The sequence below is a fragment of the Pectinophora gossypiella genome, chromosome 10 (assembly GCF_024362695.1).
Source record: "Pectinophora gossypiella chromosome 10, ilPecGoss1.1, whole genome shotgun sequence".
Lineage (NCBI taxonomy): Eukaryota > Metazoa > Arthropoda > Insecta > Lepidoptera > Gelechiidae > Pectinophora > Pectinophora gossypiella.
The window spans coordinates 9577568-9604911 of NC_065413.1; the positions used below are offsets into that span (position 1 = coordinate 9577568).

Genomic DNA, 27344 nt, shown 5'->3' on the forward strand with positions numbered 1-27344 from the left:
AATAATTACCCATGTCTTTTACAAGAAATTCAAACTGTTATTAACTAAATACTAACTAGTATTATACAATAAACAAAAAATAACTGTAATACTAAAAGTACATTAGTAAATTACTGTCGGAAGTTACAAAATATGTTTAGACTGAGTAACTTCCTAAATTCTAGTAAGCATTCATTTAGCAGAGATGATAGGAAGTTTAGAGGTCAGATTATTTTGTTGTACAGTAAAATTGCTTCGAGTATTGCGCATAGGTAGCGTTGGATGAACATTGCGCGCTTGGCTGTCTCCGTAAGCGCACGCGAGCTGTTACGCAAGTCGTGTCGTGGCCGGCGAGGTGACTATCAACCGTTGTACCGTGCTCTACCGTAACCCTAGTTACGAAATTCGACAATCCTGAGACCTTCAATGTCGACTGAAAGCTTAATTGTGCTGAGTTAAACTTTATTCCACGCACAACGAATATGTGTTTTTATATGTTTTGGTGATATTTGAATTGAATTACTTACCATCGATTTTAAAGTCAAAATGGACTACAGGACGTTTCTTGGAGTATCGGTAGGGATATTATTATCCCTACTCGCTATCACAGGTAATTAATTCCTTATATTATCCAATACTAAATTATTAATTTTATACGCTGAATTCATATAAGTACCCTAAATACCAACTACACTCATACTTATTAATTACAATTAATATTTACTAAGATAAGTTTGTTTATAAGTACCCTGAAATTAAACTTAATCACCGATAAGAGGATTTTCATGCAACTTTTAGCAAGGCTGAAAGCGAAGAAAATATCAGATTCCCACATATGGAAAAACCGCACTATCGAACTCGCGCTTACTAACAAGAAAACACGACACCCTCTTGTAAACGGGGTGGGCAGAATCTCATAACTACATTTTAAAACAATTTGCCCTCAACTTGCAGCCACAAATGGTGTTGAATTCCTATGGTTGACATGATGAAGCGGACGGTGATATGGTGGGGTTTTCGTCTTGTATTGTAAGTAGGTAGGTACCTCAAGACGATCTTGTTGGAAAGGACATAATAGGTTAGATGAAAATCATAGGGGAAAATAGGTAATTTTAAAAAAATAATCAAGACATAAAAGCTACTTATTTTAAGATGATTAAGATAAATTTGTCCGGTCACGTAGTTCATGCCATTTGAGGCAACGCTACAAAGAATAAATACTACATGTACTTACATACGTAGAAGTCTACCCCGCATCAATTCGTATCGGGCGCCGACTTCACTTTACTCTTAATCTTCTTCTCTTCTATCGTGTGGGTTGTGAGGCGAATTACCAACCTCATTAACCCTGGTGTCATGGTTACTATTGAGTCGCCAAAAGCCCTGACATGACTCATGTAACGACTACTTACTTACACCAGTAAGTAGTAAGTAACCGGGACCAACGGCTCAACGTGCTTTCCGAAGCACGGATTATCTTACTTTTTGGACAATCAGGTGATCAGCCTGTCATGTCCTGACCAAACTAGTGATCACAAAGTGATTTTTGTGATATGTCCCCACCGGGATTCGAACCCGGGACCTCCGGAGCGTGTGACTCTTAATCAAATGACCGTAAGAGATAAGGGAGAGTGCGCGATTTGTCTGTCTTGCTCACACTTACGCGTTCGACGGTACATCCTCCGTAGGCACACGGTAAGAATTAGATTTTGATATGGAGTTACCGGGTGTGCCTTTACTGTCTTTGTTCACAAATACAAGAGAGAAGCTGCGGTAACTTTGGATTTATATATACTTACCATATGAAAACAGGGGAAACCTTATGAACATAAATGTTGGAAATCATATTTTCGGTGTTACGAAGATCATCAAAAGCGATCAAACTAAAAGCTGTAGTTAAACTAAAAATGGTAAGCACGGGTCTTGTCCCGTATCGCGCAATGCAAGTAGATAAATTAATTACATATACTTAGACGATATAAAATAATTTAATATCTTAACTTTCTCTACGTTGACGTAACTTATGGTCGTAAAACATTAATTTAAATGCCGGGTGCAAAAGACATACTACGAACAAGCCATAATTATTTCCATTTCTTAGTAATTTGTGGCCCTACGGCTAATAGCTTGTGTGCTGAGCGCAATTTGCTACTAAACGGTGTTAGATGAAAATATGGCATTTTGTGGTAAAGAAAATAGTTAACTATGGTTTATAACAACTTAAAGTACTTGCCTACCTATAAGAGAACCTAGTTCAGTGCTGTTAGTTAGGTTTAAGTTACCTTTAAGTTTAATGGTTAATATTGATATACATAGGATTTCAGAGGTAAACTTTTTTAAGTTATGATTTAAAATACCTCATCATATCTAATTTAAGAGCCACGCTCTTGTCGGTATAGCATTCTCCATGCTACTTTTTTAGGTAAAAATAGGGCAGTGGTTTCCCTCTTGCTTTCCGCCCCGCAGTACTCTGTCTGACGCGTGTGGGATGGCGCTTAGAGTAGTCTACTGCAAAGCCGTACTAGGACTCCTGCCCTCCGCCTCTGAATAGTACTGACAGTTAAAATACCTATACTACTATTAATCGGCGACACCTATTATTTTTCTAAGCATGTTATGACTTTCTTGTTTTGTAGTTTTTACTTTCGAGTCTCTAAGTCTCAACAACATACCTATTTATAGGAAAATAAAGCCCACATTAATCTGACTACGTTTTGGCTCTTGGCCACTCTAATACTTACGTCAACTTAGCTCTTTTGGGTTGGCTTCGTAGCCAGGGCTCGTGCCCAGGTACACAAAGTCATCCGCTGAGTGTATTCGAAAGTTGTTTATTTCTGTTATTCATCACAATTGTCTTATTCTAGAAAGGTCGATTTTAAGTCCACTGCTCTCCACTACGAAGCTCCTGCTTGCTAGATGTTATTCATAAAAGTCGTAAATAATGTCTAATACTCTTTAATACGTAGTGAATTTTCTCTTTGACACAAAACTTCTTGAGATTGTAGAATTATATTAGAGTAGTCACCACAGAACAACACGGGACTCCGTTATTAGTCACGTCACATGTTACCTAAGAACAGCACGCCACCGCCTTGTGTCTGTGCCTACCCCAATAGGAACTGTATTAAGGTACTGAGTAGTACTTGTTGTGTAGTATTCTTACTTCATTCATTCATTCTTACATAAATAATCTTTGTTTTCTAGAGAACTCTACATTGGTTTCTGCGATTATCACTTCACAATAAAGTCTAAGGTCGGCACATTATAACCCTTACACAACCGCATTTCATTTACTTCCCACCTCGATTTCAATGAGTAGGCAGGCATAAAAGAAATGGCTCTTACATAAATCGCTTTGTCCAATTCATAGAAAGGGTCTATCACAATTTTCCGGTAAATTGTCTGATGGCGTTCATGGGGTCTTCTGTAAGCTATTTCTGGTTTGGAGGTAGCTATAGTGAGAAAAACGAAGAAGAATTAGAGATTGCAAACGTAACCATGAGGCCTGGCCTGTCTCCGCTCCTCTGCCACATCTTCTTATACTGTTACCCCGATTCTAGATACCTAGTTATTATCTATGCCAGGTTCTACAGTGGTAACGGCGGGTCCCAGACAAAATTTACTGTTACCCTGGGCTCCAAACTATTGTCCCGAACCTTGGGGCAGAAGTTTTGCTTTAATTAAACAGATGAGTGGTTCCAGGCGGTATAGAAGAAGGCGCGCGAGTGAAGCGGCCCCGCGCAGACAGCTCGGCGGTGGCCCGCGAGCCGGCGCAGGCCCTGGATGCTCCGGAGCCCGAGACGGACGCTGCGCCCGCTCCGCCCGCCTTCCTCAGCCCCTCCGTCAAGGAATACCTCGAGCTTGGCATGGCTATTCCTGGTGAGTCACACTTCAATTTTCACTTGTGGTATGCCCATTTTTGAAGTTAAGTATAACAATGTTACCCTATATGAATTACCTAATTACATTAGATACGATAGATATTATTATTAGGTATGTCTTTCCTTTCTTTTTTAAACCACCGGGTATACAGACGAACACCCCTTGCTGAATGCATTTCCCTTGACGAGAAGTGTCTAGTTAATTTTCACAGGTAAGTAAGTACAACTGCGTTAGCTAAACTGGGATTGGGTACTTAGATGAATAAGTACTGCTTTAATATCCAGACCTGAGACGAAGATACGGACATTGTCTTATAAATAATCGTAGGTCTATTGCCCACGTATGCCAAAGTTATAAAATCTGACTTACGATTTCCGTTTTTGTTTCATTCTAAATTGACATTTATATGGCTTTGATTTATCGTTAAAATAAAAAAGTTTCGTATTTTTGCGCAAGCTTAAGCAATGTATGATAATTCTCAACTTTAAAAGTTGACTGAAGAAAGAATCTTACTTATCTAATCGTTTACAATAATACTCTTACAATACACAGTCCATCGTCCTTGACATTTATACTAGCCATTGAAGAATTAGCGTGAAAATTTTGTACCTATAAATGATTCTATTTTATATTATTTCAGCGATATTATGTAAGGCGTCATTAAAAGATAAAGTGAGGTGAATTTAAATTAATATTGATTCATGTAGTTAAGTTCTATGCATAATAATAAGAATTAAAATTCAGAAATATCTTTATTCAGTAGGTTACATAGTTACACTTTGAATCTATTTTTTACATAAACTGTACACAAACGTCTCAAAACCTGTCGTGCTGTATGATTCAGAGAGGTTCAGAGTGCTGGGCGACAAATGAGACGGATGAAAGAAGATTGCACGTGGCAGAGACGTGATATTTGAGATTGATGTATGGTGTGACCAGAATGGATAAGATTAGGAATATATAGGGTGTTAGTGACATCGTACCGAATACTCAGGGGGATGATTCAGACCGTGATTCTGAGTTAATATCAAGTGGAATTTTCCGTCGCAAATTGCATGTTATTTGAGTTTTAGAATTTATTTTCAATTCTATATTTTTGCGACGAAAAATTCAACTTGATATTAACTCATAATCATGAGCAGAATCATCCCCCTTAGTATGTATTCGTTACGATGTCGCTTACACCATGTACAAGTAGTCAAGTACTTACAAGTAGCCATACGGATATGTATGGGTGTTAGTGACACCATCACCATGGAGATGATGATGAATTTTGCGACGGAAAATTCCACTTCATATCAACTTCAGAATCATGATGTAAATCATTTCTCAAAGTTTTCGTTACGATATCACTAACGTATAAAAGGAAGTCTGAAAGTAGCGCCGGTTAGTGAGAAATTGAGGAGCAACAAGTTAGCATGGTATAGGTATGTAATGAGGAGGGATGAAAGGAGTATAATGAGGAAAGTTAGAAGTATGAATGTGGATGCATATAAAGGGGTAGGGGACGACTCACGAAAGTGTGGATGGATTGTGTAAAGAAGGATATGTGTGTGAAATGTACAGAGATGGCGACTGACAAATATGAATGAAAGAGGAATACATGTTGTGCCGACCCCACATAGAATAGGATAAGGGCAGAAGGATGATAATGTCACTAGACAGTTCTTACTAGTTTAGTGATTAGTTTTTGAATAGTTTCAAATTGTAATTATATCAAAGAGTCTATTACAAGTAATAGCACTATAATGGCGACTCAATTCTAGTGATTCTCTTAATGAATGAGGTTGACTATTATTTTCGAATAATTTTAATGGAATAAGTCATTTCGTTGTAATGTATAAATTTTAAATGCGGAAATGTAACATTGAGATAATGGTCCCAAATTACATAAGTGTGTAATTTTTATATGCCTCTCTGTTTACTTTCTCTCTGCATTTTTCATTTCCAAAAAAAGTGAGAATCAATTAACATTATAGATAGGTAGTTATAACGTAGGTAGTAAGCTATAGTTGGTTTTATATTTAATATACATCAATGGTAGTAAGTATACTTTTGTTTTTCTATGGTTACAGATAGTTAAGATTAAGTATGTTATAATCATCATTCATAGAAATAAATGTTATTTCCAGCAAATGTTCTGTGACTACTTATACATGTACTAGTTTATATCCCGACGATAAGACTATTCAATAATAAGTACGATATCACCAAGATTATATTATTAAGGTTCTCCATGGTCCAGTGGTTAATCGTTGGGTATACCATTCCTAGATCCTGGGTTCGATTCCCGAAGGGGACGCTTATATAACAAAATACACTTTGTGAGGCTGTCCCTGGTTTGGTTAGGATGTTGCAGGCTGAAATCCCCTGACTGACCGAAAAATAAGATGATTCGGAGCAAGCTACAGTACTGATCACTAGATATAATGTATAATACGGTCTACACATATAATATAACAAAATTCTTACATTTAAGTATATTATGTAAAATAACGATATGTACGTGTCATGCTTTGCATACGAGAATGACTTCTTTCATATCAAAAGGAGAACCTAATGATTCGCTATTGTATTGAACCGTATCATATCATGAAAATCGGGATAGGTATATATCACGATTATACACGGTAGCAATTCGCAATAGTTCGATAATAAATTATATTCTAGTTTGTTGACTGTTGCGGCACGGAGTCGAACACATTGCACATACGGTAACCGTGTAATTATGAGAAATGATAGTAACACCCACACTGGATATTAGCTGTAGTAAAATTAACCTAAATTTGACTAGGAATTAGTTCTGTTTAGGACAATACAATGCAACTGGTTCCTTGCGACAAAGAATAGACAAGATTACGACGTATAGAAGGGACACTCTCCGTCCCGCATAAATACGAGCTTGGAGCGAGGTTCATTTACCTCACCCCCCCCGATGGGTCCACTTGAGTCTATAAGTAAGGGAGTGCGTGCGGACAGTTTGTCTCGCTCGCACGCACTGAGTAAAACGGCACACGGTGGAACGAAATTTTTGTATGGAGTATACAGGCTGTGGCTCAAGTTAGCTAGGAATTGGTTCTGCCTAGGACAATACAATACGCCCGGTTCCTTGCGTAAGGTCTTTCTAGAACCAATCCCCAAGTGTGTATTAGCTATAGACACGTTATTTAGTAAACCTTATTGTGGCTGGAATTTTGTCTGGGAAATGCGTCCTTCGACACACTTAAAATCATCTAGAGTTTTCTACCCAGCTACAGCAAGCTTTCATTATACTTAACTTATAAAAAAGAATTTTTTATGTGTTTCTGATAATGTATACCACTGTTAATTGGTAATGCGTACCTAGGTAGCTATTTAGTGTTTGCTTTGTTTATTGTATTGAATACTATTACTATTACTATTGCTATCTGCGAGGAACTATAATTGGCTTTCTGTTTTTACCATAAGTTGCTACTAAATTAATTATAGCTGTTGTTTCTCCGAACATTAAATAAATAAATAAATAAATACCTAATTATTTTCATTCAAGATTTCTACGTACTTAATGCAAATGAAGCGCACCATAAGTTTAGGAGCTCGGCTGTAGCCTTGCTCTCTCGCTTTGTTTTATTTAATTGTCTAAGCAATCGCGCGCCGATCGAGGTCGTGCCCGGGTCTACTTTAGACCAGTGGTAGTCGCTTGCGCAACCGACTTACACTGTAGGATAGGTCACGACGAGAAAGCTCTATCTATTGGAAGCTTCGAGATAAATACTAAGCATAAGCTTTATTTCTAGATATTTATATACTTACATAAGTACCTTTTATTCTTTCTTTGTTTAACATTTATATTATTACTTACATTGATCAATGGTCTATACATTAAATCATACCTACTTCAAATTTTAAAAATAATAGTTTTTATATCTTCGTTGAAGAAGTAGGTATCTAATAAACCATGTGTCTTTCAAATATGTACTTACTTGTAGGTATTATTAGGTAACATACTTGTAAGTATATGAGAATGATATACCTACTCATTTGTTATGCACGAGAAATAATTAAGACAGTCATTAGGCAATATGTTGCTTTTGTATATACAACCAAAACATAGCCTAACTATATTGACTATATTGAATTACCCTGTCATATTCTGAAATATTATTACAAATTGAAATCATACAGTTTGGTACTTGTCCTCAAAATATGTCAGATATCAAAACGGGTATACTTATAGATTAAATCTAAAATTAGGTTTACGGTGGAAGGCACAGTACTGGCAGTTACAGATACGTGTGTAGTAACATACTGTTTAATAAACATAAGATATGCATCGTGAATCATTTAACTGCATTAGCGTGCATCACAATAGGTTAGGAAATGATTTATTGGTAGTGCACCCAATATGTCTCAAGCAAAGGGCCAGAACCGAATTAAGGATGGACTAGTAAATGTAGTATCTAAGGAAACGTTAAACTCAGCCATTCAAATCAAGTTTATCTGAAAGTGGAATATGCTGGAAGCTTCTTTTATACTCGCTTCAGAACCCGGATAGTGGAATCCCGATAAATCGAGTCCGGCACTTATGAATTAAAATTAATTAATAATAAGTTCATTCATAAAACGAAAAAATAATAAAATTAATTAAACTTATTGAGAATACAAAGTTTATAGATAGTTTATCTGATAGATAACTTTTTTCCCGATCCGACTCTGTAAAAATAATATAGTTGGTGTCCAAATACCTAGACATGTTCCATGTTACATGATGTGTTGGTTGTCTCGTGTCAAACATTGGATAATTGGCACAATGTGCAATTTTTTTTATTTATGTAACGTTACGAGAAATGCAAGCTGCAGATTTGTATTCGGATGAATAGGCTTTGATATCAAATGAGATACTTTTTACGAAACGTCAAAACGAAAGTTTTCTTTGGAGTTTCTATGGAAATACTGTCTTGTGACGTCATTAATAAAAGCTGTCAAACGTCGTAATACTTATTTTTAATTAACTCATAAATAAAATTCGAAAATAAGTCGAAAAGTAAAATGTGATTGTATTTTGATCATCTTAGACAGGCTTCTATTTGTAGATTAGCATCTCATAATTTATCTTCAACCCAGTCAAATACAATTGTGGTTCTGTCGACAATAGTAGGGATTGAAGGCAGTTCATGATTTATAACATAGCTCACGACTATATTTCCAATTGGGCTAGTCAGAGGTACATCCATCGCAAGATTAACCCACGCTTCACCGAACTTTCTGTTAGACTAACGCGATAGTTGGTGTTCCATATAACCTATAATGGTCGACTCAACTTTTGTGAGCTTATTATGTGCACCTCTCCTCAGTTAATTAGTCATTCCATATGAATGATTCACCATTATTTGTAATTCTCAGTAATATCCGTTGCATCGTTCTAAGATTGTTTTCAAGAAGTTGCCCCAATCGCAGGGATACCTTTAGACGGGGAATTTCGAAAGTCACCTTTTGCAAGACTGTAACTTAATTGTAGTATTTTAATTGCATAGTGTGTGAGGCTTGTATTATTGAGTATAATTTGTGCAAAGCGCATTGGCATTCTATACGATACGTGAGGCCGCATGAAGGTAGTCGTGTGTAGGCATAATGAACTATCGGACATTATGTGGTATTAGCCTAAAAAGCTTTTATGTAAGTTAACCTCTGTGGTTACTACCACCTGTAAAGTATTTTAAAACTACGCGGTCTAGGCAATTTAGGAATTATTTTGTTTAAGCAGGCTGGAACCTACTTACTTAGACTAGTCTGGTCTAAGTTACCTATTCGGATCTCAATTGACACTTAAAATGTGCGCATCTTCATCATGATGGAAGAATATTTGTTACCCTATTCGGATCTTAAAGGGAAGCCGGAACTGATAGAAAAATGCACATAGCAAGCTAGTGTCAAGTAAGGGAAACTGACGTCAGTAGGTATTCAATCATTTTTTTACAAACATCCTTGCAGGAAGTATTGCTCTCTGACCTCAAACTCAAAGCGACAGGTCACATAATCCATGCAGTTTTTAGGTCATGGCGGTTTTCATTATGCATGGTCGACGCATGCGCACAAGCCGCTCCGTGTGTTCCGCCACAAACACTCATTAAGTTAAACATCGTAATTACACGTTACATTCGGACTCTGTTATGAAGAATCTGTTGAGATTTAGATAATGGTACTACTTATTAAAGACTTGAAGCGCAGACTGCATTAAATTGAAAGATACTTAATTATTTCTTTGTGTTTTTCCTTTAAATGACTTAATCAGTATTATTCTTACTGAACTTAGTCGAATAACATAACAACTACTTTTAACAAATTTAACAAATACTTTATTGCACAAACTGGAAAAAACAAAATACAAAACAAAAAATCAGTAATTAAAAAATCGTAAAAGTCATGCAATAAACTAAAAAATAAATTCCTACTTAATACTACTTATATTCCATTTCAGTTATCGTAAAATTATGTAAGTATTATTCTGTAGGTATTATTATTTACAATACAGCGGCAAATTGACCTTTGAATCAAGTTTCAAGGAGGCGTAAAATAAGTTTACAAAAATAAACCTTTAAAATACTTAGTAAGAAGTTCTTTTTAGTCGCATCTTGAAGCCGTTTGTCGTAACATAAATCAAGCAAATCTCGTTTTATTTGGAACCAGGGGCGATTTAATAAAAATGCATGGGTATAGTAGAAGAACTGGTTTGCTAGCTAGACCTAGTGGGAATATGCGGTCGTAAGATGCTACTGCATCCTTATGTGGAGAGAGACATGCATGGACATAATGTGAGGATTTTCTCACACATGTCCATAAGAATTACTTACTTACATATTTAAAACGATTTACTTATTTTTGTTTTAGTACTTAATTTAATTTTTGTTTTGCTTTAAATTCTTTATTCTGTTTTCCCTTTTTAAGATTAAGAAACTCCATTCCTATTATGTAACTATTTTGTTTAAGATGTAAAATAAATACTTTTATTTTGAGAAAAAAAATGACCTTATTTTAACAACAAATATTTTAACATACCTAACGTAGCATCACGCCTATATCTCCAAAATCCCTGAGCGGGAGTGGAACCCGTCACACTATGGTATGGATGAGATGTACTTAGGTCACGCGTTCTCCGAAAAGGGAGAAAACAACTTAGATTTATATGAGATGGAATATTGTGGCTTAAGTACCCTTAATTGTATAAGTTTTGTACGCCGTAATTGTCATATATATTAGTCACAATACCGTAACCTTATAAATGTAAAATGTTTTAATATATGTGATGTGGTTGTACTTTATAAATAAATAAATAAATAAATTGTGGCTATGTGGTGTGCGATTTTCGACCCCGGATCATGTGAATTCTCTTTATTTTTTCAATTCATCGTCCGGTATTGCTCACCTTGCGTAATAAAAGTCTATATTCATTCACAGTTTTGTCTAACGATGAGGAAACTAACCAAACATAACTGTGTCAATTGCTGGCGCTAATCAATACATGAGCTCGCGAGATATTTACTCTATTCTGTACGGCATTGCGAAATCCATAGTACCGTTATTATTCCCGGACAAGGTTATCCAACTATTGGCATTTGGCATGACAATGATAATTGTTTCCTGTGATCACGTAATTTTTGACAGCGACACAATGCTTGTCATATCGAACCATAATAATTAGGGTCGTATCACACGGCTGATTGTGGGTATGATTTATGAATGGTATGCTTTACATTGCAATCGATTTAATGAGTAAAGACCAGACCGGCTAGTAGGTTCATTACTGAGAATTCGATTCAGTGTCCTGTCTATTATTGACGTATGTGATTATTTGCGTATTAAATCCGACAAAAAGGTGTTGTTTCTTCTTTTGGTAATGCTACTAGAATTTGCTACAATCCCAGGGTGTTATCAAATTTGCAGAGATCTTGCTGCTTATTTACAAACTACCTCGTAACTTACACTGGACTAGTATATTGTAGACCTAACGAATGGCGTACGCGTTGTGTGGGCGCGGGTACAATAGTCGATTACATACTGAGATACTGATAACTGCATGCGTTGCCTATAAATAGTTGCTCTCCTTCACACGTAACCCCGCCCTAGTATAGAATTAACACTACTATTTACCCTATAGGTCAAGTGTGGTTAGCTTCAGGGACTATTGCACACAAAAATGACATACTCGCAGTACATTGTCTGCAGTTTTAATGACAACTTTAACAATGCCCGTACGCGTTCATAAAGCACGAGGCGAATTGAAGGACAAACCAAAACATTTTGAAAGTGTTACCCAGTCTCGATGAATACAATCAAAATTCCATAATCTTCATTTTTAATACTTAATGAATAGGTAGGTACCAACCTACAAATCATTTACATTTTCCCTGGGACTTTATAATGAGTTTTTAAAGATATTGAACGATCGCAGGTAAAGGTTGTTGGCAGCGTAGGTACCAACTTGACAGATAAATTGAGGTAACTGTACCTACTATTTATTATAGGAAACCCACACAAAAATATTAAGGGACGGCCTATTAACTTGTCATTTATAATAATAAGCTGACTGAGTATGTACTAAGTAAGATGTCGGAACCGTACAATAAGTTGTTTAGTAAGCTTGTTAAGCTGCGCGCACCAAGGCAAGTACGGGGATTTAAACAATTATAAAATGCTTAACTATTTTATACTCAGTAGACGAGTGTTTTTTGCCTTCAATAACACAGCACTTGTTGTCAGTATACTTGTGGTAATAAATAAAAATATTCCTGTCAACAGCACATGATTTTTGTATCATTTAAGACGGCGAGATTGCATACGTACGACGTTGACACGTTTTAATATTTAATTAACGATCGCTCATCATAAAACAATATTGCATTATATAGAAATTACTGTATTTGACAGATTATAAAATGGCATGAAAATATGATGTATGGCCGCACGCGCAGGGTGCGTTGTCGCGAGCGTTTGCGCAACATATACTCTATACGCCGCTGCTTGCGCCACCGCGCCCGCGTCGCGTCGCGGTTATTATTCACGATAGAGATAATGACTGCCCGTCTGTGTGTCACTTCACTAAATCTGTTATCTATACGCATAAAACCCTATAATTAGTTTATTTATAATTGGAATAGGTTCATGGGGATGATTACGATAAAATTGCTTAGGTAACTATAGGACTAAAACTCATTCGCATACTTGAAGTATTTTGTGACATATGAATTTGCCTATTTATCTATTTCTAAAAATAGAGATATTGCGCATCTATAGCAGTCTCTACATATCTATATAGGGGCTAAGTATTTGTATTATACAACTTGAGACCAGAGGAGCCGGTTTTCGTATGGACGATGTGCAATATTAATAATTATTTACATTGAGACACACAAATAGCCGCGTGAGACAGGTGTTTATGACTTATGGAAATTAAGGAATTATTTTCCAAAAGAGCCGCTGATTTTTTGGCCAATGCGATGAATGCAGTATACAATATATTGCAACTATTGTAAGTCGTCCTTCATGCTAGCTAAACTTAGAGATGACCTGTTTGAACTGCTGACTAACATATTACCACATCCAAGTCATGCATCTGATATCTGCCAATTATATAGGTACAAGGTACATACATACGAGTATGGCGATCAATTGTGGCGAATGTAGAATCATGTCACTACCAAGGTTCCATATTGTGATGGTTTCATGTAAGATAACAGAAAAACTGACCTCGTCGATATGTTTAAGTTTAGTTTTGTCATTATTGTGATGGTTGTAATAATAAATTGTTTGTATATTCATTGCCAATGCTAAAAATATGATAAATCGAGTGTCATCGCGCAGTAGATCATTTAAGTTATATAAACGTGAGGGGGCCGACCTTCGAGTGATTCCGCGTCTTTTCTGACCTTAACACGTTGTTTGTATTACCTACTGCGACTTAATTAGTAAACATCTTCGATTTTCGACATAAAATTTCCTGGAATCATCTCGAATGTAACCTCAGACAAAATAAAACCATTTACACCTCCATACCATTCAATCCGAAACCGGTTTAATTGAAAGTTGTGTTTTTGTGCTTGTCATCATTAATTCAATTTGAATACTAATGAATGGCTGACAAAGACTTTAATGACATAAGTAGATAAGACATAGCTAGTTAATAATGTAACATAGTTTCGTAGAACAGCAGGCAGTCTAATTCGTTACTGTACACACGTGTGTTATACTTTGGGGTATTATTTAATTTGATTGCGTCTCAATGTACGTATCCATTTCAACAGATAAGCGTAACGCCACTAGTCATCCATCACGGCGACTTAAAACATGAGATGCTAGTACATTACATTTCAAACTGTTACGAAAACTTCGCTCCACTGTGTTAAGCAGATTTCAAACACTTACTACATACTTAAATCGCGGCGCGTATCATTAGCCTGGCCTGTTTTTCTACCTTTACACACATACTACGAGTAATTTACGTCCTCATGTAACATGACAGCAACGCATTTCTGAATTCTACAAGTTATATTCATAATTTTGCAATGAATAATTATACTAATTATAATCATATACCTACTATAGGGTCTGCAGCCAGTCATCATATCATAAATTAAAAATCAAATATCTATCACAACACAAGTTTACCTATCACAGTTTCCTGTTTATTTATTAGGTACTAAGCGCAAAAAAGTATTTTGAGGTCATGTATTGTTACTATGAATGATTAGTGAGTAATACGTCTTATAATAGAGAGTTGTTCTGTGTCTGATGTCACGGATTCGAAACGTACGTAAGAGTACTTACTACTTTTAATGTAATGTTCATTTATTGTTATATTTTGTGTCTATTGCATTGTATTCGCCTAGGTATATAACGAAACTAGTAGTGTTTGAAATTCATCAATCAGCTCATCATCAGCCCATTAACGTCCCCACTGCTGGGGTACGGGCCTTCCCTATGGATGGATAGGGAGATCGGGCCTTAAACCATCACGCGGGTCCAGTGCGGATTGATGGTTATTAACGACTGCTAATGCAGCCGGGACCAACGGCTTAACGTGCCTTCCGAAGCACGGAGGAGGTCGAGATGAAAACTTTTTTTTTGTGGTCACCCATCCTATGACCGGCCTTTGCGAAAGTTGCTTTAACTTCAACAATCGCAGACCGAGCGCGTTTACCGCTGCGCCACCGAACTCCTCAAATGGAGTAGAATACGTTTCAATCAGCTATTGAAACGTATTCTACTCCAGCTTAGTATCATAATGTATTGTTAGATTATCTCACATAAAAGTAGTTCCGAATACCTTACCAAGCAAATGCAAGTTTCGTTACTATGTTTACTTCACCGAATATTCAGAGGTAATTTATAAATAGTATGTATTTAACCTAATTGACAGTTTACGTAAGATGCGCTAAGACGGTTGCTTGCGCAATCCCAATTACTTTTCCTACGCTCTATGAAGCTTCTGGTTTATGTATTTATAGTAAGATTAGACTTTTTTAATTTGAATGAACTTATAGGAAAGGTTCTATATAAACTTAATAATTAAACATTAAAGAAATACAATGTTACCTGCAGTACTGGCCAATAAGAATGCGCCTATTGATTTATCTATGTTAAAGAGAAATATAAATCACTAGGTTTAGTGTGAGAAAAAGTCATTTGCCATATCTCATATTATTTTCTCCTGTGCTGCTGACTAGAATGAGAATTTCTAGCCAGTTGCACAATTTAAAAAGTTGTTTTATTTTGACGTAAGTACTTAACAGAAAACAGACTGAAAATTGAATGTTCTCCGTTAGCCCCGGAAGAGGCTTAGCATGAAATAGCTATGAAATACCTTTTACCTTTCATTTGAATCGACTACCGGGACCTGTTGTAATTTGCGCAGCGTTTGCTTTATCGTTTCATAGTTAATGAGGGTGAGAGGTTATTGCATCGCTAGCGGCAATTGACCATTTGTTTGTCTTAGTACTTTATGTTCTCGAATTCAATTCGATTCGAATTTGATTCATTTGTGTAAGTTATTGAGGATCGCTAAGTATTCTCTACATTCCGAATAGACGTCGACAAATTACTATAAATAGTTCATTATAGAAACTAATATTGGATGATGTAACATGTTGTTTTGAATAACACCGTTTAGTAGATAATCATATCGTCTCTATTTTTGACTGCCTGCCATTAAGTAGGTACTCAAACCTACCAGTAGGTGGGTACTCAAAAATAATATACCTCAATATTTTTGAGTACCCATTACCGAAGCGATTCGCAGCAATGTAGTTTTCATTCTGAGTTTTGTTTTGAAAGCAGATTCTGCATTACCAATATAAACGAAAAGCTATTGCTTAACGAAGTCTTCTGACAATATTTATTATAAAGATAGTTCGTGATAGTATGGTATGGTACGGAGGTGAAAGTGAGCAGTGGGGCGAACTTTCGTTATCTTTGCTAACTACCAGAGGGCTGTTATGCGGGCGAGTGGTCGTGTCTGATCGGTCACCGCGGTCACAGCACGATGTTACCAACAATCAAACACGGAAGCCATTGCTTTCAAACGCTTAATGCTATTTAATGTTTCTTATATTCTGCTTTCTATTTTACTTAAACTACAGTGAAATGCAACCATAACAACTAAAATGCATTGGGGATGTCTTAGAAACGGTCTAGTACGATCTAGTAATTCGGCGCGCGTGTATTATCGTACACGCGACACGATACGATTGATGAAAGTGGAGGAGGTATATCAAGACCGATACAAATGGAAGCCTCTGCTTACCCCGGTAGGATATAGACGTGAGTTTATGTATATGAGCAGTGAAATATGGATGCTGTGTTCTTGGAATCATCAAAAGAAGAAGAAGGTTGAATAGAGAATATGCATTCATTAATCTATATTTGTGTATTAGGTATTAGGTACATTGTATTAGGTACATTCATATTCCAAAACACAAAAGATGTTGATGCAAAAAGCATTATTTGCTTTAGGTAAATATTTATAAGTTCATGGTTATATGCACACTTATTGTACGTATAAATTTATTATGTACCAATAAAGTATTTCTAGTTTCTATAGCTCTATTATTCATACTAGTTAGACAATCTTGTGGAGATTAATTGGCAGTATTGTTTGTAAAGCAATATACAATATACTTAGTAACATATTCAGCGTTATTTGGGATAATTGACGGCATACAAACATAATTTAAACGTCCTACTCTTTATGAGACAAATTCCTTGGTAAATATCTACGGTCATCAACTGGATGGTTACGCTGCAATGCGTTGGCATATTTTAAAAGCAGGTTTTTTATAGGAAAATAAATAATAAAAAATCTGGATAGGGATCTGTGGAAGAAGAGAGGGGAGGCTTTTGTTCAGCAGTGGGACACGATAGGCTAGCTAAAATAAATACATACTGGATGTTTTTTTTTCATCAATTAGTCTTAAACTCTCTCTCAATTATAATAAAAAATATTAACAAAAGTGATTCCTACAAAAACATCGTCAACTTTAATATGTAGATAGATTTGTAACTTATATAACGGTACAAGATTTTGGGGATAAATATAAATGAAACAGAGCCTCATTTACTAGAAATCTAATAAAAGGCGTGATATAGTTGCCTTCAAATCACACTGCATGAGACAGGCATGATACATTATTTCATAAATATGATAACAATATTAAGACATTATTCAAACAAGTATTGGCTAGGTTTACAGTAGATTTTACGCGTAGATTGTGAGCTTAGCAGGGGTGTCGTGAGTGATATATCGCACGAATCACACCGCTCACCAGGCGTGGCGATTGCGTGGGAACCACTGTCTAGAAGCCTTTATTTATTTATTAAGATACGCTTCAGTTTATCCCTCGGTAATATCCAACTATTAGTAAGTTCGAACCCTAGTGCACGCTTATATACCGGAACCTACAATATTTGAGTTACAATATTACTTTTGTCTGTCATGCAGTTTAGGACGTAACAATAGATTGGGATTTTATTAAATCAGTATGAGGGATGTTAGCGAAAGACACACTTAAAAAAATATAGTTTTGAGTTGTATTAGTTTATAAACAGACCTTTTCATCACAAACATGAATTCGAAAACGGATTCGACAACCATTGGTTGCCTGAGCTGGATTGGAACCTGTGACCTCAAAGTGTGAGCAAGCGTTCTACCAACTGGGCTACCACGGCCTAAAAATATGCCGTAAACAGGGCTATAAATAGACCTTTTTATCTTTAAATATTAAAAGTCTTCCATTTTTATGCTATTATGTTAACGTGATCGTATATTTGCAAATATGCACAATGCCTTAATCATCGTGTGATATTGTGTTAATTTAATACTTCAACGTTTGAGCTAATTTGGTTAGACAGCGCGGTTACCTTATCTACCAGCGGGCCCAGACTATGATAGGAGCCTGTAATTATGTTGAAACCTAAATGTTCAATTGTATTAAACACCGTTTGTATGAACATGGCCTAGTGACTCTTAAAACGGCTTCCTCTTATTGCTCAATATTAGTGCTTGGGAATAAGGAACCTTACACGTGTACGGTCACGAGTAATGTATACACTTTGGAACCGTGTCACATTAACTTTTTTGACAAATTAAACCGTAAGTCTCATTAAATGTCAAATATGATAGTGCGACAGGGTTCTAAAGCAGGTACATAATATTGCTCATGACTGTACTGTGTGCTCGGTGGAAAGGAAAGTGGAGAGGAAATTATATACACATATAATTTTTGTTGGTGTCATAACCTCTGGACCAAGTGCGATATTTTATGTACTATTTTTGATACTATTTGGTACCTACATTAAATTATCTAGTACCTCAACGAACAGTGCAAAAACGTAAATATAAAGAAAGACGCCAGACATTCTGACGTCAGGTTGTCTAGACCACATTTTTTTCACATAGTTTGAGTTAATACCTTTTTAATATCTTAACATATATTTTATTTCAAATTTTATGGCGTCCCAGGAAAAAGTTAGGATGGATGACTTACCAACTTCACATGCTATAGATACGACCTTATATCAATTATCTACGATATATCACGTAATTAACAGGATTTGTGCCCGATTATTGGCAATAGGCTCAACTCCTATTACTGACTGAAACAAAACTGGTGAGGAGTGGGTATACAGGTATATTGTACACCTCTGCCTACCCTTTCGGGATACAGGCGTGATGCTGTGTTATGCTTGCTTTAGATTTGTATTAGATATAATTTACTATTTTCACTTATTAAAATGTTAGAGGAACTATTATAAGTAAACACTCATATTGAACATTATGATTACCAGTACAAAAGACATCAACGGGTTCATTTTAGGTTTTTATTTTCATTAATTAAATTAAACTTAATTGCAATATTGTATGTATCCTTAGGTTATGGTATATATGGGCCTTAGTTGCCTGAATTAAGTAAATAAATTAATAAATGATAAAGCTTTTGTTCATTCTTAGTTAATACGAGTAATATTCTTGTAGGCAGATATATCGACAATGATCATAACAAATGAAAACCTTTTTTAACCGACTTCAACAGTTACAGTTGGTTTGAAATTATAGGCTACGGATACGTCTTTGGAGGTTTTATAGTAAACCTGACACCAAGGTTGATGAGGTTGGCCATTGATCTCACAATCCATACGAGAGCAGAAGCAGATAGTTGTGTATTGTTATTTATTGTTGCTGTTGTGACATTTCAGGCAAGCCAGGCACGGACTACCCGGTGCTGGGCGCGGTGCCGTACACCAATTTCTACTGCGATGAGCAGCCTTATCCCGGATTCTTTGCTGACATGGAGACGAGATGTCAAGGTAAACGGAATTTATACATTTTTTTTTATCCCGGCGAACTTCGTATCATCTTTTTCCGTATTTGCTCATCGTTTAAACCTTCCCTGGTCTGACTAAAATTAGCCAAATCGGTTCAGCCTTTCTCGAATTTTAGCGAGACCAAGGAATAGCAATTCATTATTATATATGTATATTGTCTACCTATAACAATAAAGGTCTCCACAGAAATGATTACAATTAAGTTTAATTGTTTTTTTTTGTGAACTGTATGCATTGATGTAGTTATATATGTTACCTTACATGTGCTAGTAAAATAAAATGAAATATTTACTATCACCGACTCAACAAAAATGAATATTTCAAAAAAAATTAACACAAATCCTCAAGATATAAGAATATCTTTTTTACAATATTGAGATTGAAATTGAAGTGTTCTTGATCCAACAGTGCATTAGTTGATTTTATCATTTTATTTTATTTAGTTTAGAAGGTATTTGCAAACTTGTGAATAGACGATCCGCGATTACTACTGACATTAATTTTATATTTTACGACCACTTTCATTAATAAGAAAACATTTAATATTTATGAGAACACGAGATAGATATATTTTTTATTAATTTTACCTTGCCTTGACATCGATCAACTTTTGCTCTCTGTTAAGAAATTAATACTCCTTGCTGGACAGTTCAGATAGCAATGAAACTGTTCGTTATGTAGAGGAATAAAATATACAATAATACTAACGGATTCGATACCTATTACACAGATATCTGTCGTCTAAATATCTCAGTCTGATTTGGGTGTTTATGTTTATTTTAATGTAAGAGATCTCTTGTGGTGTGTAATTTAATTACATTGTTAAGACATTTCTCTTTTTAAAAATATTTACCTCGTAATTATGTTGGTAAAACATCTCCACCAACCCGCATTGGAGCAGTATGGTGTAGTATGCTCCGTACCGCCTACGGTTGATTGCCGAGAGGCCTGTGCCCATGATGGGACTTATACAGGCTGTTTACATATGTTAGCTGTTTAGACCCGTCTACCGATGATCTTCAACTATTCATGAATTTCATGAGCCAATGGGGCTGGCATAATCATCAAATAAGAGTTGAGTCCCTTAAAATACATAAAAATGTCATAAGCGACTCGGATAAGATATACATAATAAACCAAAGTCTAAAAGAACTGACCTCGAATAAGTTTTCCTAATAGGTGGCAACGTATAAAGGTAGCGTTTCCGAATTAATGTCGGAACAAAGACCGAGTGTAATTACTCGCGTGTCGTGAGAACTGTAAAGCTTGGTGCACACAGACACGATAGAGGGGCATTCCGGGCTGAGAATATTTTGTAATGCTTGAGCACGCATACATAACATGAACATACTTCCCACTGCTGTTCCACAGGCCTCCTCTTAATTAACGGGAGAGGATACGGAGTATACTCCACCACTACACTCCAGTGCGGGTTGATGGGGGTGTTTCACGACTAGTAGCCTCCACAGAACGCTGATATCACGATGGTGATATTGCCGAAATCACTTTATGACTCCTTTATGCAACCTGAATATTTGATAAAGATGATTCCGTGCTCGGATGGCTCTTTTTTTGACGTGACTTATTGTAGATTTGCCGAAGATGGCATTAACTACTTGGCCGGACAAATGGGGAGCGCTGAAGGCTCTACCGGGCTTGGAGGTCTCCTTAAGCCGCTGGGTGCCCGAGTGCACAGAAAGTCCCCGTGTTACGGCCTGTATTAATACAAATTCCGGCTGCCCGGACCGCGACACTCGCGGTGCCGTCTCTGTGTGTAAAGAGGTTTAACGCGCAAAGTACGCTCGTCATGACGCTGGCGCATACAATTCATATACAATAAAGCGTGGGCTTGTACGTACTTAGACCTGATTATTCATATCGCGATCGTTCTGTAGAACGTTATTGTTCTAGGTCCGACTATGAAGTCTTAATATATATTTGACTTAGTTCTGCTTAAATTTCATATTCCATAAAAAAGACATGTTGGAATTGGAATCTTCTAGATTCGAAAATATGACTGCATGTTTTTTCACAAATCAGCAGCAGTAAAGCAATCTAGTGCCAAAGCTATGTCTGATTTTGTAAGCTTATTACTATTTTTATTAGCATAGTACAATACATAATGCACGCCAAGTTATTCAGATAATATCAACATTTCAATTAAGTATTTTAATTCTTCAGATGTAAAGACTTGAAAATGTTTAATACTCATTAATTCAAGCAGCTTAAAGTTTTGTCCGCATTTAAGATCCGGAACATTTACACAAGCCTCTACAAAGCTCAGTGACTAATTTATTGTGAGGATGAGAATAGATTAACTCTTAGAAATAGGCAATTATGAAGTCACCGTTGAAATATGAAGTCACTTTATATATTGTTTGGTGACAGACTCGTGGCCTAAAGTAGGCAGACGTGGAGCCACATGAGGTAATGTGTTTGTCGTGAATACGACATTAGCATTTCATGTTATTATTATCAATAACACATTAAGATTCGGCCTCCGTGGTCCAGTGGTTGAGCGTTGGGCACACGATCCGGAGGAAGTCCCGGGTTCGAGTCCCGCTGGGGACGTATCACGCAGATCACTTTGTGATCCTTTGTTTGGTTAGGACATTACACTCTGGTCACCTGACTGTCCGAAAGTAAGATGATCCGTGCTTCGGAAGGCACGTTAAGCCGTTGTCCCGGTTACTACTTACTTATGTAAGTTAGTAGTCGTTACATGAGCCATGTCAGGGGGGCCTTTGGCGGTTCAATAGTAACCCTGACACCAGGGATGATGGGGTTAGTAATCCACCTCACAACCCACACGATAGAAGAAAACACATTAAGATTTAAGAACAGGAAATTGATAGACAAAAATCATCGCCTAACTTAAAAGCGTACTATAATTATACCTTATGTGAATAAAAAGAACAATAGTAAAAACAATTACGCAAATTTACCCGTAGGCGTTCATGTCTGATTGTCTGAAACTTTAACAAATGAACCACCATGTTTGACAGAGGCCTTGCTTTAATAGGATGATTAGAGTGACCTTATGGTATTCTGAGGTCAGGTAATTATAACAAAAAGTTACCCGGAAGATTCCAAATGTTAGGTCGAAACGTGAGCTCCGCTACTAGATTGGGCTAGCTTCCAAACTATAATAAAATTTTATTGGTGATCAGAGAACGATTCCGAAGCTATCGAGATGTAGCAGATATAGTTCAAGGGTAAACTTATATAAATTACGAGTTCTAACACTAAAGGGTAAAGGTAATGAAGTAGGTGACTCATGAGATACTAATCAGTTATGGTCCGGTTGGGATTTCAAATGTTATTGCAATTACTTAAATGTTATTATAAAAGTGAAGCTTTGTCCATAGACCCTGGCAAGATAACAGACATCGTGAAGTCAGGTTTTACTGAATAAAGATAGGATGCGTCTGTAACTGAGGTCCGAACAACAGTTCAATCAATCAATAATTCTTTATAGATAAAACATATACACAGGACATACACATACGAATAAAACTAAGCACAATAGGCGGCCTTATTGCTCAATAGAAATTTCTGCCAGGCAACCTTAGGATGAAAGAAGTTTATGCATTGGAGTGATATAAAAATAAATAAATATAAATAGCCTGTACAATATAATACATATAAGGAGAATAAGAAAATCACTTCAAAGTTATGCCTGCAGGAAAAACGCCTTCACTCGTGTCCTAAAAGAGTCCAGAGATCCAAACAGTTGTTTGAAATAAATCGAAAATCCTGATACGGACTGGATTTGAATCCGCAGCTCTTATGAAGGTGACACGGGGGTGTCTACCATTGTACTATACGTAGTATAGTCGATATACGTATTGGCATTATGCCCACGACATGAGAATATTCTAAACAACTTCAGTAATCGGTCGATGTGGATTGATTGATTATGACGATGGTAATGACACACCAATTTATTATAGATTTACTTCAATTTGTGGTATTGTACATTTAATTATTTTTCTATTAATCTGTATTTATTTAATACCTAACTGTCTGTTTAATTAAACTTGAAAATACCAAAAAAATATTAATTAATAAGGAAAACATAAGAATACCGTATGCTGTGAATATAGCCCTGGTAGGCCAGTTGGAAGAATGCTTGACTCTCACTGAGAGGTCGCAGATTCGAATCCAGGAAGGGCCTAAACCTATGATTTTTGAAATCGTTTTTAGAATTAATGTTTGGATCATAAATGATTATCACGTACTCAGTGGTGAAGGAAAACATCGTGAAGAAACCCACATATCCGAGAAATGCGTTTCGGAGGGGTATGTGACCTAATCTGTATTTTGCTGGTTTTCCCTTCTCAGGTTGGAAGGTCAGACAATCAGTTGCTCCTGCAAAAAACCAGACCTGTCAAATCTTCAGGTTAGGTAAGCGGACCCTGCGAAAACGGGATAATGTTATTATAGGGAGATGATGAAAGAAAACATACGGAATCCCAATTAATCACATACCAGTAAGGGACCGTCTGACTTAATATGACTGAACAGGGCTGTAAATAATTATCTTGTAAGATAGAAGATGATTCCCAGTCTTAGATTCATAGACCTTCAAGTATAATGAAGGCTGTTGCTAGTATTGAGGTCTATCATTACATAGTCTGTTATACTTAACGTAGTCGTATCAAACAGCATGCTTCTTCTCAAACATGGAAATCGGTAGCTATTAAGGCTATAAGTAGTTATTTTTAGATATGTAGATGGTGTCAGTTTGTTTTGAATAAAAAAGTATTTAGCTTAGTAAACAATGTGAATATTGTCAACTCTGTTACCTTACTATAATACTTATAAGTCCTCTTAATATAATTTGCTGAAACACGGCATTCATCTACCAAATCGTAAAATTGATACTAACAAAACCTGTCCATAGTTATTTTCGTAATATTCGAAAGAGTTTCAACCTCTTCATATTTTGTTATTTTCGTCATTTTTTATTTGAAAATGGGTAATAAATAATATGATTAGAATCATTAATCAGGTTGCAAAGTAATATCGATGCACTAGACTGGGCAGCTGGCCTGGATGTGGTCACGCGTGTCGTCAATTTATGCGGAGTAATTCAATATTAGTACGTCTCTTTTGCTATATTTGTACGGTACATTAAATAAGGCATGCGAATTAGGAGAAGATAGGGGAATTTAAAGTAAAAAAGTATTCGGTAGAGCCGTAGTTATAGTTATCATCATCACCAGCCCATTAACGTCCGCACTGCTGGGGCACGGGCCTTCCCTATGGATGGATAGGGAGATCGGGCCTTAAACCACCACGCGGGCCCAGTGCGGATTGGTGGTTATTAACGACTGCTAATGCAGCCGGGACCAACGGCTTAACGTGCCTTCAGTAGCACGGAGGAGCTCGAGATGAAAACTTTTTTTTTGTGGTCACCCATCCTATGACCGGCCTTTGCTAAAGTTGCTTAACTTCAACAATCGCAGACCGAGCGCGTTTACCGCTGCGCCACCGAGCTCCTCAGTTATCGTTATTTATAGTTATAGTTATCAAATCTATGTATTTGTGCTTATTCTCTCCATTTTATCTTCTAATACAAAGCCCAGTAAATCTTTCGCATGCCTTTTCTTTCGTATAAATGTTTCGTAAAATCTATGGTTTCCTAGCACAGGCATGCTTTGCTTAAAAGGAGACCCCAGCGATTTTGTTTTAAGATTTACTCTGTAAAAGGTATATAATATTCTTTTTATTTTTTATGGTAATTAGGTATATCGGAATGCTAAGTGTAACATAAGTGTACGTCTGTAATTGGCGCAAGCACTAGCACTAGCATATAAAAGTTATATTAACTGTTGTGTAGTTGTACTGTTGATGTGCCTAATAAATAAATAAAAAATACAACGTAATAATCAGTAGCGACATCATAAATCTGAAAATATTTTAAGTATTTGACAACATAGCAAAGTTCAATTATTTATATAAGTTTGTTGCAAGATATGTATATCCCAATTAGGGCAGTCAGAAGTACATCCATCGCAAGATGAACTAACGAATTGAGTACCCACACCTTACTTAGTTGGTGAGCCTTTTTTTTTTGACGTGACTTATTGTAGATTTGCCGCAGATGGCATTAACTACTTGGCCGGACAATGTTGGTGAGCCGTATACTATTGTGTGGTAGGTAAACCTACAATGTAGTCTCTTCTTCTATCGTGTGGGTGGTGAGGTGGATGACCAACCTCATAAAGCCAGGGTTATTATTGAGCCGCCAAAGGCCCCTGACGTAACTCAAGTAACGACTACGTACTTACATCTGTAAGTAGTAACCAGGACCAACGACTTAGCGTGCCTTCCGAAGCACGGACTATCTTACTTCTGGACAATCAGGTGATCAGTCTGCAAAATGTAGTAATATTTATTTTATTTATTTATTATTTTATTTTTTAATTCTAGGAGAACCAACAGTTATCAAAAACAAGTTAAAGACTGTAACATAACATATAATATAACAAACAGGAAAATACAAAAAAAAAAACAAAACAATGGAGAAAAAGAAAGAAAAAAATAAAATACAAATAAATATATATATATATATAAAAGAATAAAAAGAAATAATATATATTTCAATATATAAAAAATCTTGCCTATCTAATCAGTTCCTTTCCTTCTCCTTCCAGCATGGCATTACTGTGACATCGATGGGCGGCAGGCGTCGTTCCTCTGCCCCAACGGAACAGTGTTCTCCCAAGGAGTAGCGTCCTGTGACTGGTGGTTCAATGTGCGCTGCGCCCTCTCACCAGCCCTCTACCCTCTCAATGCACGGCTGTACCGCCGGCGAAGGAAACCCTCCAAGCCGAAACCTCACCGCCTAATAGACAAACAGCTCATTGATGAGATATTCTTGTAAGAATTTCTCTTAGGTTTCGTACTTTTACAGTTTTACTAAAAAGGAGTGTGTCAATTTGAATAAATAACTGTAAACAATGACGACGCGTCTCGTCATGATCTTTTACATTTATTTATTTATTGAAGAATACATAAATAATTTGATCATGACTTTATATCCAGAAACGAGTATTCGAAGCCCAAAACACCGGAGCTGTTTTCTAGATGACCGCGCGTATTCTATATATAAATATATATTCATAGTATAAATCTTCTAAGTATTAAAAACACTGTGTGCGAAAATAGCGCCATCTAGGCATGGTTCAGAGAACTGTAGATATCAATCAATCAATAGGTAGGTACTTATAACTATAAGTTATATCTTTCGCAGTTTCTGTTGGTTTATGACTTGGAATCTGTGGATTGTGTCCCATTTGTAAATTAAGTATTACCTATAAAAATGATTTATTTTATTTTTGTTCACTTGTTGTAGATACATTACTTGAGGTGTTATTTGTTTAATTATAAATATACGTCAAATTGTGTAAAAATCTTGTAAATATTTTCTAGTTTTTAAGTTATATAACATTATGAAAATGTACAAGAATAGAATAAGAGATTACGAATCGATTAAAAGTGTAAAGCTGTAAGTTTAAATTAAGGGTTTACATTTTTATCCCATTTTTTTACCTATTTTATTATATTAGCGGTTAAATAAAATACAACACTGCAATATCTAAGTATTACAGAATACAAAATAT

At 36.2% G+C, this 27344-nt stretch overlaps 1 protein-coding gene across 1 annotated transcript; it reads left to right on the top strand.

The window, feature by feature from the left end:
* The first annotated feature begins 283 nt into the window (after positions 1 to 283).
* Positions 284 to 27240, top strand: LOC126370137 (uncharacterized). The gene is made up of 4 exons (XM_050014885.1): positions 284 to 589; positions 3682 to 3858; positions 19585 to 19695; positions 26376 to 27240. Exons 1-4 carry the CDS (start codon positions 526 to 528, stop codon positions 26603 to 26605), a joined length of 582 nt encoding a protein of 193 aa, XP_049870842.1. The 5' UTR covers positions 284 to 525; the 3' UTR covers positions 26606 to 27240.
* The last annotated feature ends 104 nt before the right edge of the window (positions 27241 to 27344 follow it).